The 16,997-nt window shown below is 38.5% G+C and overlaps 1 protein-coding gene across 6 annotated transcripts in view; it reads right to left on the bottom strand.

Annotated features, from left to right (window-relative positions):
• CHD2 (chromodomain helicase DNA binding protein 2) overlaps nt 1–16,997 on the bottom strand; it is a 146,062-nt gene that overhangs the window by 76,212 nt on the left and 52,853 nt on the right. For all 6 annotated transcript variants that reach the window (XM_030815056.1, XM_030815058.1, XM_030815057.1 and 3 more), the window contains 8 exons: nt 15,447–15,554; nt 13,048–13,188; nt 10,967–11,100; nt 9,858–10,083; nt 8,411–8,511; nt 7,054–7,098; nt 6,703–6,881; nt 3,845–3,969 (listed from right to left, as the gene is read on the bottom strand). In XM_030815056.1, the coding sequence (XP_030670916.1) occupies nt 3,845–3,969; nt 6,703–6,881; nt 7,054–7,098; nt 8,411–8,511; nt 9,858–10,083; nt 10,967–11,100; nt 13,048–13,188; nt 15,447–15,554 (1,059 nt within the window). The remainder of the gene's footprint in view (nt 1–3,844; nt 3,970–6,702; nt 6,882–7,053; nt 7,099–8,410; nt 8,512–9,857; nt 10,084–10,966; nt 11,101–13,047; nt 13,189–15,446; nt 15,555–16,997) is intronic.

The raw sequence follows: 16,997 nt of genomic DNA, 5'->3' as shown, positions 1-16,997 counted from the left end.
CCTAGACCTACATGTATAGGTGCATGGGGCTTCTTTTAAATACACATTGGTCTAAAGCAGGGGTAGGCTACAGATCATACTTGTGGACCCCACCCTAGATCTACTAAATAATATATGGAAAAGGGCTGACAAACACCTTTGGAGATTCTGACTCAGGTATTCCTTAGACCAGACCAGGATTCCCCACTCGGGAACCCAGCTGCACAGCAGAAGGTGAGGAGCGGGTGAGTGAGGAGGGAAGCTTCATCTGTATTTTCAGCCGCTCCCCATTGCTGGCATTAGTGCCTGAGCTCCGCCTCCTGTCAGATCAGCAATGGCATTAGATTCTCATAAGAGCATGAACCCCACTATGAACTACACATGTGAGGGATCTACGTTGCACACTCCTTATGAGAATCTAATGCCTGGTGATCTGTCACTGTCTCCCATCACCCCCAGATGGGACCGTCCAGTTGCAGGAAAACAAACTCAGGGCTCCCGCTGATTCTACATTATATAGTATAATGCAATAATAATAGAAATAAAGTGCACAATAAATGTAATGTGCTTGAATCATCCCAAAACCATCCCCCTCCCTCCTCCCCAGCCTGTGGAAAAATTGTCTTCCATGAAACCGGTCCCTAGTGCCAAGAAGGTTGGGAACCACTACCTTAAACCACAGTTTGAGAAACACTACTCTATAAAATGGGCTAGATTTCAACAGGATATTAATGGGAAAAGAATATCTAAGAAAAAAATTTAAAATTGAAGACATAGCCAGAGTTAGGAAAATATATTTGGGAAACAGAACAAAGTCATTTGGCAGGAAATTAGGATTACATGTAAGACATCAGGTTGCAAACATTATAAAAAGGTTCTTGAAAATAAGGACACTGAAAGTTTGCACGTATATATAATACATGCTTAATCAGCAAATCAGAAAGAACTAAAAGTAATTTACGAGTTAAAGGCAACCTAACTGATTCGAAAAACAAGACATTTAATTCACCAAAAAGACATAATTTCTAAAAATACCTTCTGTGTTGTACAAAATAGCTAGTTTAAAGGGTAAAATACAGAAACAAAGAAGATCACACTTGGGGAAGGGAGAATGATGAAGCCATACCCCTATTCATCTCAGGTACAACTAATTTTCTATACAGTTTAGATGTAGTATATTCCTTTGAATAATTTCCTTCTCATTTCCCTCACTTTTCAATACTATTGAGGAGGAAGCACAGTTAAGTTTCTCCAATATTTCCTGCCCCTATAAAATGCCATTGTCTACATATACAGACTACAGCAGGTTTGAATTGATTCACCTGTTTTTCTGGAACCAGACCAAAATAGCACATTATGTAATGTAACATTCCTGTGACCAGGGCTTAACAGGTGCTTGAGCCCTTTTCAATTGATTTTTATTCCTTTGGTTTAAAGTAAAAAAATGCTGGCCAGGCACGGTGGCTCATGGCTGTAATCCCAGCACTTCGGGAGGCCAAGGCGGGCAGATCACTTGAGGTCAGGAGTTCAAGACCAACTTGGCCAACATGGTGAAACCCCGTCTCTACTAAAAATACAAAAATTAGCCAGGCACAGTGGTGCGTGCCTGTAATCCCAGCTACTCAAGAGCCTGAGGCAGGCGAATCGCGTGAACCTGGGAATCGGAGGTTGCAGTGAGCCAAGATCATGCCACTGCGCTCCAGCCTGGGCAACAGAGCAAAACTCAGTCTCAAAAAAACTAAAAAATAAAAAGTTTAAAAAATGCTGGCCAAGGACTGTACACAAACACCACGCAACTCTGGATGGGTACATGGCACCTTTGCTCCTAAAAGCCCTCAACTATAATATGAGAGGATTAGATCACAATTAAAGTTCATCTAACTTTATAACTGTCATTTAGATGAATTAGGTCCCACTATCCTCTAAAAGGAAAAATCATTTTTAAGCAATTCAGAATCATTATATCAAACCCACATTCTCAAACAATCTTCTCAAGACACCTAATTTTCATAACTGAGTATTAAATATTGTATTAGATTTTATCAGACAAAAAGTAGGAGATGGTTCACTTGGGAAAAAGTCACTGTAAATGCATCTCTATGACTAGAAACCTTCCTTTCAGCATTGAGGGGAAAAAATATTTTGTAAGCTGTCCTTTTTTTTGTTTTTTTTTTAAAGGTAAAGTCTCGCTTTGTCACCCAGGCTGGCAGGCTGGAGTGCAATGGTGCGAAAATGGTTCACTGCAACCTTGGCCTCCTGGGCTCAAGCGATCCTCCCACTTCGGCCCCCAAGTAGCTGAGACTACATAAGCGTGCCACCATGTCCAGCTAATTTTTGTATTTTTTGGTAAAGATGGGGTTTTGCCATGTTGCACAGGCCTGTACTTCTAAGTCTAAATAAGGATTTTTTGCTTTACTATAAAACACTGAAGACATTAAGAGTTTGCACTTAATTGGGTACTTCGAGAAAGAAGTGTGTAGGTAGGCATTAAAGGTACTTCTTACACTGCATGTTCTGTAAGGACAGCAAAATACATCTATATTGGTTCACTGTTAAATTCTCGAGGACTATTAGTCCCTATGTGAAAAGTAAAAAGTTCCTCTTCAAAGTTTCCCTTTTTGTTAAAGAATAAATAATAAGTGTTAGAAATAATAATTTCTTTTAGAAATTAACTTCCTTCAAGCTCCCTTGCTTTTTGCTAATAACTCTTTGTTAAGCCCCATGTGGCTGTTAAATATAGGAAGGGAATAAGTATATTCTATGTCCTTGTACTTTAAACAGGTTATTTGTTCTGGACTATAACCCACTCAGACATGTCCGAACATGCCCAGGCATTTCCCGGCTTACAGCCCGCGCCCCTTCCTTATTTGGAAATGTTATTATTCTCCTAGTTTCCCGTAAACAACACCCTTCCTTTGTTTTCCATTGTGTGTTTATCTATTTAGGAAAGTTTTAAGTTTTTAGCCAATTGGAAACAGTCTAGATTGTGCAGTCCAGCTCCAGCCAATGGAGACAGGCCACAGCAGTAAGGACCCAATAAGTCAGGGATAAAAACCTCTGCTTTTCTTTGTTCGGTGTGCTCTCATGACAATTAGGCTTCCAAGAAGCACCCTTTCTGCAGAAAGTAAAATTGCCTTGCTGAGAAAACTCCTTGAGCACTAGTTCTTCTTTTCAGTACCAAGGAACAAGCATTTGTTTCTAACACCTAGCACTTAGTAATTAGGAACTACTTGAAATCGGTGAAGGAAACTTATAAGTACTTCCCAAAAGTACCTTTAAACTTCCAGTGCTATCATTGTCTCATCTTTTTTTTCGCCCCCCCCCAAGATTAATGTGGTCTTATTATAAAAAGGATACTTTCACAGGATCAACCTTCCTCTGAACAGGATAATCCTACAGCCTATATAGGTAGGGAGTGGAGTGAAGGGAGGGGAATCACATTCTCTACAGCACTACTGTAGGAAATAAATTTAAAGGCTTCCCTGGCCTAGAAAGAAAATACATGTGAAAAAGACATTTTCTTCTTTCTCCTGAGTAACTCCTTCCACATTAAAGATTTGGGTGACTTAACTTGCTATTTACACTCATGAGTAACATATGATGATATAGGTTTCTGGCTATGACAAATTACCCACCAAATAATGAAATAACAAAGTATTCTTTAGATCAGAATAAAATGGTATTACACATATATAAAAACTCTCAGGAAGGATTTCTCTCAATCATCGTTTATTTCTGTAATATGCAGTATAAAGATTTCTTGGTTGAGATACAAGGGTGTGAAAAAAGAAAAAAAATTCTTGACATCTAACAATAAAGAAGCCAGAAACAGTCAGGAAAATTGCACTCATATTTTTCTACCTACTTGCACCAGGAATGAGCAAGCCAGTTTAGACCTTCTAGCTGATAATCTCGAAGTTCCAGATTCTCCCCTCCTAAATATGCAGGTTGTTTCTTTAAAGCTACAAATCGTGGTCTCTGCTTCAGGGCCTGAAAAACAAAAGCCCAAGTCTGAGAAAATTTTCTTACTGCTACTATGTTAAAACACTAGCCACAATTCACACATTCGGCATCAAAGCATAAAAACTTAAATTTCTTTTTTTTTTTTTTTGAGACAGAGTCTTGCTCTGTCACCCAGGCTGGAGTGCAGTGGCCCAATCTCGGCTCACTGCAAGCTCCGCCTCCCGGGTTCACGCCATTCTCCTGCCTCAACCTCCCAAGTAGCTGGGACTACATACAGGCACCCGCCACCACCCACGCCTGGCTATTTTTGAATTTTTAGTAGAGACGGGGTTTCACCGTGCTAGCCAGGATGGTCTCGATCTCCTGATCTCGTGATCTGCCCACCTCGGCCTCCCAGGGTGCTGGGATTACAAGCGTGAGCCACCACGCCTGGCCAAAAACTTAAATTTCATGTGTGAATCACCACCGCACTCCATCACCCCTTTCTTCATGGTTTATATTCCATAAGCCAGAGTTAGTTCATCCTCAAATAAAATATTTTTAGTTAACTTGCCCCTTTCCTGAAATAAGTCTATGAACATCATTAAATAGCACTTTATGTCTTGTCTATTATATGGCAGTGAGAGTCTCCTATTTTCAGAAACAATTATCTTCATGTTATCTTATTCTAAAGAGTACAAAACATTGCCTCCAGCTGTCATATGCTAAATACAGTTGATCTTCACCATAACAGGATTTGTAAATTCAGAAATGCAGCCCATCTACCTTAAACCCTTTAATTGTGTGAATTTGGTTTTCCCTTCAAAAACAACAAGCTTCTGAAGGGAAGGTTGTTTTCACCCCCAGAGGCTTAAAGGATAGCCTTCTAGTGAGGTCAGTCTCTATGGTTTGCATAAAATGTGGATTCCGTGGCCAAATCAGTTTAGGAAACAATCGATCAAAAAGTTATACAATTTATTTACTCATGACTTTTCAAAGTCTGAAATGTGTATCCATAGCGTGAATTTACAGGAGAAAATTATTCAGGGATGTATCCCAATGTTACATGGCCAAAAGTCTTTTTTCAGGGGACATTTCTCTGAAGATTAGTGCTATATAGGGCACATTATGAGAAGTATCATCCTAATAGGAATATTTGATAAGGTTATTGATGTATTCAGCTCTCTATGAGGGTGGCTGGCAGTGAATGGAATCTGACTGCTTACTCTCAACTCCAAAACCCAGCCATCCATCCACTCCTACCAAACCTACCCCATAACTGTTCTCCCATCCACTCCTTCCATGCCACTGTTACTCCCCTTGTCCTCAACACTACTTCTTCATTCATGGACTTCAATGACATCTTACTGGCTGGACCTTCCGGCTTTAATAATTACTTACTCCCGAGTCTCCCATATACTGCTATTACATGAAGCTCTCTAAATAAAACTATTTCATACTGCCACTGTACTCAGTAGTACGAATACCTAGAAGATAAAGTCAAAATACTCTTCGAGGTAACCAAGACACACACACTTTGACCTTGATGTACTTGTCAACATCATTCCTCTTCTCCTCACCCCTGGGGTCTAGCAGTTCTCCTACTGAACTATAAGAATCTTTCTCTTGATATCTTTCATAGGAGGGCAATACCCTGGGCCCCCTCTTGTCTGTATAGCCAGCAGTACCAATCCATTATACAAGGGCCAGAGGCAGTTCAACAACCACAACTTCCTCTTAAAACCCATTCAATGACCACTGGAGCTCAGAGACTTCTACATCGGTGCTTCTCTGACCACATTTTCCCTATCACACTCTTTGGCAATTAAATACTGGTTTTCACAGATAGAATTCTAGTGCCATTAACATGAATGTCAACTTCTCAGAGACATACCACTTGTCTGACATTTCATTACTGAGGACCCAAGACATCACTTTCCTGATGGAATAAATTCCAAGGAAAGGATTTATTCAGCCAATCTAGCAAATAAGCCTATATATTTAATTTCTAACTTAGAATTCAAAGACACTCGCCTTTTCTATCACTTCCCGTTCTCTGTTTTTATTTTTTTAGAGAACGGGTATCACAATCTTGCCCAGGTTGGCCTCAAACTCCTGTGCTCAAGCAATCCTGCCGCCTCAGCCTCCCAAGTAGCTGGAACCACAGGTGTGAGCCACTGCAACTGGCTTCACTTCTCTTTAAAGTGCCTAAATGCAGCTGGGCATGGTGGCTCACGCCTGTAATCCCAGCACTTTGGGAGGCCAAGGTGGGTGGATCATTTGAGGTCAGGAGTTTGAGACCAGCCTGACCAACATGGTGAAACCCCATCTCTGCTAAAAATACAAAAAATCAGCTGGAAGTGGCGGTGCGTGCCTGTAATCCCAGCTGCTCAGGAGGCTGAGGCAAGAGAATCACTTGAACCCAGGAGGCAGAGGTTGCAGTTAGCCAAGATGGCGCCACCACACTCCAGCCTGGGCGACAGAGCGAAACTCTGTCTCAAAATAAAATAATACAATAAAATAAAATAAAAGTGCCTAAATCCTTTCAAGTATTCTCTAAAACATCTCTAATTATGTAAATTGCAAGATTAAAGAAGTCAGCAAAGCCATGAAATAATTCATTCTCTCCTTTTGCTTTAATGTCACATTTAAATCACCTTCTTTCACTTCAAAATGGCAATCGTCATTTCATTTTGTAATATTTTCTCAGCACATATGCAACCAATCCTCTTTATCAGTATATCTTCTCCCTGAAAAAACAAAAGCCAACCATCACCATACCTTGCATTCTCTTGTTGGGATGGTTTTTGAGTTGTTCCTACTGTGGAAGCTGTCAATGCAATTCTGGAATTTCTTTCCAATGAGGGCTTCATCTTCCCAGCTACACTCTGAATAGGGGAGTCCCATCCATTTACATAGATATTCAGGTTCATTTGAGGGTGCCGGCTTCCGACTATGAGCTATTTCATATAAAAAAAGTTTATAGATTAGCAACTGTCAATTAAAAGTGAAAAATGACATTCTGTTTTATGCATAATAAATAAAACATCATGTGGCAAAACAAAATAATCTGCAAAACATACACTGTTCTGAAATGTTGAACAACATTTATAAATAAAATTTCTTGCTTACCTGGAAAATCTGTTTGACCCAATGTAGATTTACTTGTCTTCACAGCTAAACAAATACAAAATAAGACAGAAGAGTTATAAACACAATGAAGAATGAAAGATTTTAGGTTCTATGAATAAGAATGCAAATATAGTCTACTACCTCACACCTTAAAAAAGAAAAAAAAAGATCGGGTACAGTGGCTCACGCCTGTAATCCCAGCACTTTGGGAGGCCAAGGCAGGCAGATTACTTGAGGCCAGGAGTTCAAGACCAGCCTGGCCAACATGGTGAAACTCTGTCTCTACTAAAAATATAGAAATTAGCCGGGCATGGTGGGGGTTGGGGGTGTCTGTAATCCCAGCTACTGGGGAGGCCGAGGCAGGAGAATCACTTGAACCCGGGAGGCAGAAGTTGCAGTGAGCCGAGATCACTCCACTGCACTCCAGCCTGGGCAACAGAGCAAGACTCCATCTCAAAAAAAAAAAAAAAAAAAAGAAGAAGAAGAAGAAAAAAATTCTTTTTCTCATCTCTCTCTCAGGCTGACACTCCACTTCTCTGTTCCCCTTTGTAAGAAAACTCCCCCAACGAGTTGTTTATACTTGCTTGTCCCCTCTCATTTTTTCTTGAACCTACCCTAATCAGGCCGCACCCCCACCACTCCATGGACGCGTTTCACCAGTGCCAAATTCACAGATCAAGTTTCAGTCCTAATCGTCCTTGACTGACAGCATTTCCTCTCTCCCGGCTATGTGAATTCACTTCGCTTCCAGTGCACCACTCTCTCTCAGCTCTCCTCCTGTCTCACTGACTGTTCTTTCTCAGTCTCCTTTGCTAGCTTCTTTCTGACTTCCAAAAACTGAAATGCTCTCAGACTACTTCTTCTTACCATGTGATACTCTATTTCTGATGATCCTGTTCAATCTTAGCCTTTAAATACTATCTAAATACTGATAAATTTCCAAATTTAAATCTCCAGCTCAGACTAAGGGTTCTAAGCTCCAGGTTCACATATGCTCCAGCCTTCACTATATTCTCCACTTACATGACTAAGAAGTAAATCAAACTTACAAATATCAAACTAAGCTCTTGGTTTCCACTCCAACGATCAGCTCTTCCCTTCATCTTTCCACTTCAGTAAATGGTACCTCTATACTTGTATATGTTTAGGCCAAAAATCTTGACGTCATACTTAACACCTCTTTCTTTCATTCCCCACATCCAAATTTACCAGCAAATCTTCTTAGCTTTTCCTTTAAGATAAATCTAGGACCTGTCTAGTCTCCGAAGTGCATTTTTAAAATTTATATCACTTCCAAAAGCAAAAGCCACTATTCCTCGAGTTCAAATATGGCTGAAGTGAGTTACCATGTACTTACCTATTACTCTTTCTACTATCTGATACTGTTTATTCAACTCTGAAGCCAGCTCCTGTTGGCAATTGAAATATTCTACATCTTCAGGAGAAACTTTCCCTAACCTGAATGGCAGACAGACAGAAAAAGTACACATAAACTAAAGTTTGGGGATCCACATACATCAAAGCAAAAGTCAAAAGTGGAAAAGAAAAACTAATTTTTACTCCCATCTGCCCCTTGAGTAATCTTTACTAGTAATTAGGCCAGAGATTTTACAAAACAAAAACAAACAAACAAAAAAACACTTTTAGAGAACACTGAAAACCTTACACTCATAGAAGGATATACCAGTTACCTGCCTCTGATGTGTCCTGTCTAAAAAGAGACCCAAAAATAACTATTTTATGTGATAGATTCATGTGACAAATTCATAAATCTAAACAGATCAGGATAATAAAACTGATGCTTTTTCTCATATATGTATGGGTTTTAGGATTGATTAAACATGACTTTTGGAAAACTAGTTATTCTTATTACCAAAACCTTTCAGATGACAACAGCAGCAACTTAATATTAGAATTACTATATTTCAGAGGATTTCAAATTTCTAACTGCTTTACAAGCCTACCTCACCATCTAAGGGGTACATATTTTCAGTTTTGAGTCAAAGAAAAAACATGTAATTTCCTAAAGTAGCACATTTTGCACAGTAGTAAAACCAGAATTACTGTCCACATTCCAGACACAAAAATCTGTGCACATTCCAGACACAAAAATAGGCTGATCACACCACACAGACAGGTATGTCTTCAGGTTGAACTTGATACCATTATTACCCAGTTTAGGTTTTTGTGTGCTATAGCTCCACATATTTCCCATATGCAACACCCAGATATTCAGGGCTGTAAGTAAACTAAACACATGAGGACTATGACAGTTTCAGTAGGTACCTAATCATTTCCTTCACATCATTTCTGCAAACTGTATAAAACCAGAATTAGTTTTAAGTATATCATAACCCAGAGAGTTCCAGAATATTAACTCTTCACATCTAAGCCAGCCCAGCCTAACTACAGGAAAATAACAAGGTGCTTAAGAGAATGAGCTCTGGATTCAGCGCAACAGAATTCAAATCCTGAGTCCACCTGCAGAATTGCTGTGTGCCGTATTCTCCCCATCTATAAAATGGGTAGTAACAATACAAATCTCATGCATTTATTGTGAAAACTAAAGAATGTGTGAATAATGCTCCATAAGCTAGTTAACTCCAAAAACTTGGTAGCCATATATAAAAATATAGTATCTTATGGTCACAATCTTATAAAACAGAATTGTAAATGGCTCCATGTTTAGATGATCAAAGCAAAATCTGAGATTCTAGACAGCTGTGATCTCCATGCATTATTTTAAAACTTTCCCTTCCCTCAGGCTGCAAATATATTTCTTTAATTCATGATGGAAAATATACCATTGTTTGATTTCATCCTCTTTTTTCTTGAAGTTCTCTAGTTTTTTTAGGCCCTTCACTTTCTGTTGCTGTAAGGATTCTTCACTCTCCCATGTGCTGTGGATATAAGACCAACCCTTCCACTTGATGAGGTACTGGATTTCACCTTCATCCTTTTCAGTGTCAAAGTCACCACTAGGGTCCCCATTAGCTTCAATCGCATATACAGTAGTAGAAGCTCCAGTGGCTGCAAAAGGATTAAGTACACTTGAAAGAGAGTATATTACACCAGATATTAAAAAAGCTTCCCAAGTAAGCAATTCTCTAAAGACTCCCTTTGTGGATGAAGCATCAAAATACTCCAACTTGAAATAAGTATAAACTCACAACACAGGATGGACTCAATCAAAAATTTCAAATATTTTAAAAATGTAAACCCAATTTTTACATATTCCTAAATTTGCAGGTGAAATCAAAGAAATCCCTTATTCAAAAACAATAAAAACAGAGCAGCAACATCCTTTTGTTTTGGTCCCTTACTAACTCGGAAAACAAATCCCTCTCTCCAAGACTAAGGATAGAACACCAAAATATCCTCCTCCAACCTCCCCTACTCGAAGTCCCCTGTTAACTTCCTTAACCTCAATAGAAGCCAGAATGAAAAAAAAAAAAAAAAAAGCCAAAAGAAAAAGCATTAAGTATTATTTTGGTATTTCCTTTATGGAAAGTTTACTTTAATGCAACTTAGTTATGAGATATCTAAATTAGATATTTAAAAATCTTCAATATTACCAAAATATTTATTTAACCAGTTTGATATTTTCACAAGGAGATTAAGAAACAAATAACCAAAGGTGGATTTGCTTGATGTTAATTAGCAGGTATCTCTGCTATATCACTGCTTTATAAAACACTGACACTCATCTATACTAGCTTAATTTAAAATCTTAAAGAAAGACATAGTGGACACATTCCTTTGTCAGCTCTGAAACACTGGGTCAGAAAGACTTCTACATATCACAACAAATAACAGCAGTAGACTAAAATTCATCATATCAGAGTTAAAATACCTAAAATCTAAGCCTTACTGAGCATATATAAAATGTAATTTGCTCCCCAAATACACATACCTCCTTTCTTTCCCAGTCTTGAATCTAAGACCTTTTCAATAGTTTCACTATTATCCTGCTGTTCATCAACTCCTTCTCCAGTCATTTCAATGAGATCATCTGAGTCAGTCTCAAAGTCATCATCTTCTTTGTAACTGCAAGAGGAATAATGCTGAATAAATGAGAAATGATCTCTTCAGAATAAAACTGCCACACATAACCGTCACTAGAATAAGAAACCATACCCTTTTGCTTCCAAAAACATGTTGTTTTACAGATCTGCCATGCAGTAGGCTCAAAGCTTGCCTTTTTTTCCTAAAGTGCTGATGCATGCTCCTAAACAACTGTAGGGAGTCTAACTCAATTTGAAAATAAAAATGCTATATTTATACTAATTTGTATAAGCAAGATATAGAAAACTATAAGGACACTTCTATTTTTTCATTTTTTAGTATCAGATTATTATGTAAACAGACTACCACAAAAAAAGAAAAAGCATAATGGAAGAAAAAATTTGCTACTATTTCATCAGGCAAAAAGAGAAGCAATATTTCTAAAATTAAAAATGTCAACCCTGTATGTTGTCTCCCAGTAACAAGAATATGAAATTTAAGTATTCCCAAACTGCTGGAAGCTTCAACACAAGTACTTCCTGGTTTAAAAAAAGAAAAATACTGGCTAGGCGCGGAGGCTCACACCTGTAATCCCAGCACTTTGGGAGGCTGAGGCAGGTGAATCACGAGGTCAGGAGTTAGAAACCAGCCTGGCCAACATGGTGAACCCCATATCTACTAAAAATACAAAAATTGGCCGGCACGGCGGGCGCCTGTAATCCCAGCTACTCTGGAGGCTGAGGCAGGAGAATCACTTGAATCCGGGAGGCAGAGGTTGCAGTGATCCGAGATCGTGCCACTGCACTCTAGCCTGGGCAACAGAGCAGGACTCTGTCTCAAAAAAAAAAAAAAAAAAAAAAAAAAAATAAAAAAAAAAAAAAAAAAAAAAAAAAAAAAAAAAAAAACCATATATACACATATATATATATATGTATATATGTGTATATATATATATGTAACTTCCTATCACATATTAACAACGAATGATTGAGTCACAAAAAGAAAAACAATCCTGGATGTAGTACAGTTACAGTAAGAAAAAGTGCTAGGCTATATACTAGCATACTCAAAGCCTAGTCCTAGCTTTTGAATTATTAACTGGATACATTGAATAAATTATGAATGTCTCTATGATTCATTTTCACCATCTCTAAGAAGAACAAAAGAAATCTGTAAAATCTAAAAAAAAATAAAAACTTGATTTCTATAAACTACTAGTGTTTGCATGTATCTGTTCCTTTATTTCATTTTTTTTTTTTCTTTTTCTTTTTGAGACAGGATCTAGCTTTTTTGCCCAGGGTGGAGTGCAGTGGCGCGATCTCAACTCACTGCAAACTCCATCTCCCAGGATTCTCCCACCTCAGCCTCCCAAGTAGCTGGGACTGCAGGTCCACGCCACCACCACACTCGGCTAACTTTTTCTTATTTTTTGTAGAGACAGGGTCTCACCCTGTTGTCCAGGCTGGTCTCAAACTCCTGGGCTCAAGCAATCTGCCTGCCTCGGCCTCCCAAAGGGTTGAATTAGAGGCATGAGCCACTGCGCCTGGCCTATTTCACTAATAATTATTCCTATTAATGCTTCATATCCTATTAGTACTTGATAAAATCAGATTCCAGTAGCAATACATTAAGCTGAACTTCAGAAAAATGTCTGTGATTCAAAGAGCAATTCAGAAGTAGGAATATAATCCAAATATCTTTAATGAAAAAAATGTTATGAAATGAAGATAATGCCCCTAAGTCACCATTGGACAGGACATGAACTTGTGGTGTTTTTTAGGAATGAAGGCTTCAAATGAGCTATTGCTACTCTTTTCATATTCCTCTTGGCTCAATACCATTCTTTTTGCAAGAAAGCTAACCAGATTTCTGAAAACAACTTCAGGACACAGGTTGTTATTTTTATCTATTAAGTGCACAACCCCGGACTTAAGAGAACCAAACTCTAACCAACTACTTTATCACAAATACTTCTGGGGTACAACTTACCTAACATTTTTAGCCGCTCTTCGACGAGTCTGCCTTTTGGGAGCTTCATCATCATCATCATCCTCATCAGAAGAATCCTGCTTTTTTCTCTTTCCACGCTGAGTCTTCGGCTGCTTTTTAACACGAGGTTTGGGCACTGTTCTAAAATGAGAAGAGAAACAAATGGCTAAGTCTTCACTCTATCATTTGGTGTCTGCTTTATATAACAGTATATCCCAGAGCAGTGGTTCATACATCAGAATGTAACATTTCACTTGGGGAATGCTAAACATGCATATTCTTGGGCCCTACTCCCTGAAATTCTAATTCACTAGAAATTTGGATTTTCAACAGGAAGGTCATTCTAATGCTGATAATCCTCAATCATTTATGGGAAAGAATGTGAATGTTTCACAAATGTTCATCAGGATTACCTGATATAAAAACACATACACAGCATGCTGTTCATGGTAGTATCTCTTTGGCGGGCAAATTGGAAATAGCTATCAAACTATTTTACTTGTAGGAATTAACAGTTTTACTTGTAGGAATTAATTCTACTGATATACACCTAAACAGGCATAATAAAGTATTCACTATAGCATTATCTGCAATAACAAAACATTAAGAAAACTCTAAATATTCTTCAACTGGAAACTAAACAGTACCGTGTACTCATAAAAAAAAGAAAAAGAGAGGCCGGGCGCGGTGGCTCACGCTTGTAATCCCAGCACTTTGGGAGGCCGAGGCGGGCGGATCACGAGGTCAGGAGATCGAGCCCATGGTGAAACCCCATCTCTACTAAAAATACAAAAAATTAGCCGGGCGTGGTGGCGGGCGCCTGTAGTCCCAGCTACTCGGAGAGGCTGAGGCAGGAGAATGGCGTGAACCCGGAAGGCGGAGCTTGCAGTGAGCCGAGATTGCACCACTGCACTCCAGCCTGGGCGACAGAGCGAGACTCCGTCTCAAAAAAAAAGAAAAAAAAAAAAAAAAGAAAGAAAAAGAGTTTTTTGTATACTAATATGAAAGGATTTCCAGGATAAAGAAATCTACAAAACAAGAAGCAGAGGATGCTATTATCTGTGTGAAGAAAGTAAAGCACGAGAAGTAACTATACGTAAGTTTTTACTGTATGTGTAGAAAATATACCTGGAAGACTACCTAAGAGACTGTGTGCCCTACCACAGAATTAACTTGAACAGACCAGGGAGTTGGCCAGGACTGAAAGCCACAGTCTAGAAGCTCACATAAGGAAATCCCCAAATATTCCATCAGTGATAAAAAGATGAAAGAAGTTAAGAGAGGGAGAGAAATGGAAACTCATGATCACATTTATTTTCTCTTTCTCTCATACCTCCCATACCTTTCTCATAACCAAACCTCAACAGATGATCAACGATGTAATAAATAATGAGTAAAATTCTAAAAGACAGAACTGGCCTGCCAGTTCAGTCTTGGAGCTTAAACTGAGATAAAATAAGATAAAATTCAGTTGAGAAATTCCCCTGCTGGGGTTGGGGGGTAAGTACAATGTCCTAGGCCAGAGGTTGGCAAACTTTTTCTGTAAATGGCCAGAGAGTAAATATTTTAGGCTCTGCCAGCCAAGAGGCAAAATGGGGACCAATATATAGGTCCTTACATAATGAAAGAAAATAAATTTTCACAAATTTTTTTATAAAATTCAAAATGAAATAATCGAGTACATTTACTGCAATATATATCTACTAATGAGAACAGAATTGTTTTTGAGGGGATAACATTTCACTTAATTGGAGTTCAATTTTAGTGCTTTCTATCCTTAAACTGTAAATCAGAAATGTTCATCTAGAAAAACTATTCTTAGCTCACAGGCCATATAAAAATAGGTGGTGGATGAAATTTGGCCCAAAGGGCATAGTTTGCTGAGTCCATTCTAAGCAATACTACAAGGAGGTAATTTTCCCTGGGGCCTGCCTGTCTTCTGACTCCCTTTTCCTGTCATCACTATCTTAGGCTGCCATCTGTCTTATCAAAACTTAGCATAATTTGCTATTTCAGCCTACCTCCTTCTCTACACAGATTACTTGTTTAATGTTATACACATTTTATGAACAAGGTAATAAACCACTCAAGTATGCTTTAAGCCAGGCAAACAGTGTTTTAAACAATTTGTTCTCCCAAAAAGAGACTACACCCTGGCCAAACATATAAGGAGTTTTACTAAAAGCGGAAGACATGTTTGCCCCATGATAGCTAGTCTGTGAAGAAAGAAGCAGTAAGACCTGCAATTTAGGCTGGCTGAAAGTGAACCACAGACATCTAAAACCCAGAATCAAAACACAATACATCTCATTAAAGCTCTCATTTCAGCACGACATTATCCTTCCCAATCTACGGCAGATTAAGCTCATCCAGAAGTAGATCTTAAGCAAACAGTGCACCTTCTGGGGACAGGTCTTCTGGCTTTTACTTTTTTTTGTTCTGGCTCACTCTCTGCACTGGTGCCTTGTTCCTGTTCATCTTCTGAGGGTTCCTGTTTCCATTTTTCTCTGCGATCAAAAGCAAAACAAAGTAATTTTTTTCTAAAAGAATCCTTCAAGATAAATAATTCGACAAAACCAATTTCAATTTTACTATCCAAAGGGCAGAACATGCATATTTTAGACATGCTAAAAGAGATTCTAGCTCTGTTTAAACTTGAATTGTGATCCTTCCTGGACTACATAATGTCTATTCCTATTTTATCTCCAGTAACAAAAATAAATAAAAATGGATATATATATTTTTTAATTTACTACTATTATTGACAAGATTGAAACCACAACATGCACAAGATCAGTGCTTCCAAAATTTTAGAATGTATCAGAACCACTTAAAGGGCTTGTTAAAAAAGATTTCTGGGCCAAGTGAGATGGTGCATGCCTGTAATCTCAGCACTTTGGGAGGCCAAGGCAGGAGTTTCACTTGAGTCTAGGAGTTCAAGACCAATCTGAGCAATACAAGACACCTTTCTACAAAAATTAAAGTTAAAATTTTAAAATTGAGCCAGGCCTGGTAGAGCATGTCTACAGTCCTAGTTACTAAGGAGGCTGACGAGGCGGAAGCATCACTTGAACCCAGGAGTTTGAGGTTGCAGTGAGCTGTGATTTTGCCACTGTACTCCAGCCTAGGTGATAAGAGTGAAACCCTGCCCCTATCTGCCCCTCCCACACACACACAAAAAAAAGATTTCTGGGCCCTAGTCAGAGTTCCTGATGCAGTACGTCTCAGGTGAGGCCTAAAAAATATGAATTTCAACAAATTCAAGTAATGCTGATACTGGGTAGAAACTCTGAGAACCACTATACTAGATATTTTAAGTCTTTAAAATACATTTAAGGAAACAGTCCCTAAAATTATTTTTCAACAATAAATCTATCATATAACTAAATAATCTGTTCAGCTAAAGATGTAGTTTTTAATAATTATTAGATACAGTAGATGTTCCTTTGCTCCTTGAGTTCTTAGAAGGCTTGAAAGAGCCATAACCTACAGGTGTCCTACTATCCCAAACAGTTTTAGTTTACTTGAAAATCAAACAAGATATTGCAGGGACCTCACTCATTTCTCACCTACAGAGAAGAGGGAAGAAACATGTAATAGCTGCTGGGCAGGAAATACCTAGAAAAAAACTGACAGGCAAGTGCCTGGGGCTTCTCTGTAAATAAAACAATTACCAATTTGCCTATGTGTCACTTAATAGGGAATGAGGTCATACTAAAGACAACAGCTACAACAAGACAAATGTCAAATCACTATTCTTCATGGGAGAACAGGTCAAGTAATGGTGAAAGCTTACTGAAAGGAGGTGGCTGATCTGCAGATTGAGAACCTTCCTAAAAGCTACAACAGTCACCCTATACCTGAATTGGTAGAGACCTTAGGGGGAAAAAACAACAATTCAGGCCTTCCATGGATGGTCAGTGGAGCCCTTTTATGAATATTACTCAACT

The sequence above is a fragment of the Nomascus leucogenys genome, chromosome 6 (genome assembly GCF_006542625.1).
Source record: "Nomascus leucogenys isolate Asia chromosome 6, Asia_NLE_v1, whole genome shotgun sequence".
NCBI lineage: Eukaryota > Metazoa > Chordata > Mammalia > Primates > Hylobatidae > Nomascus > Nomascus leucogenys.
The sequence above is the reverse complement of the archived record's forward strand: the minus strand, read 5'-3'. Positions and strand labels throughout refer to the sequence as shown.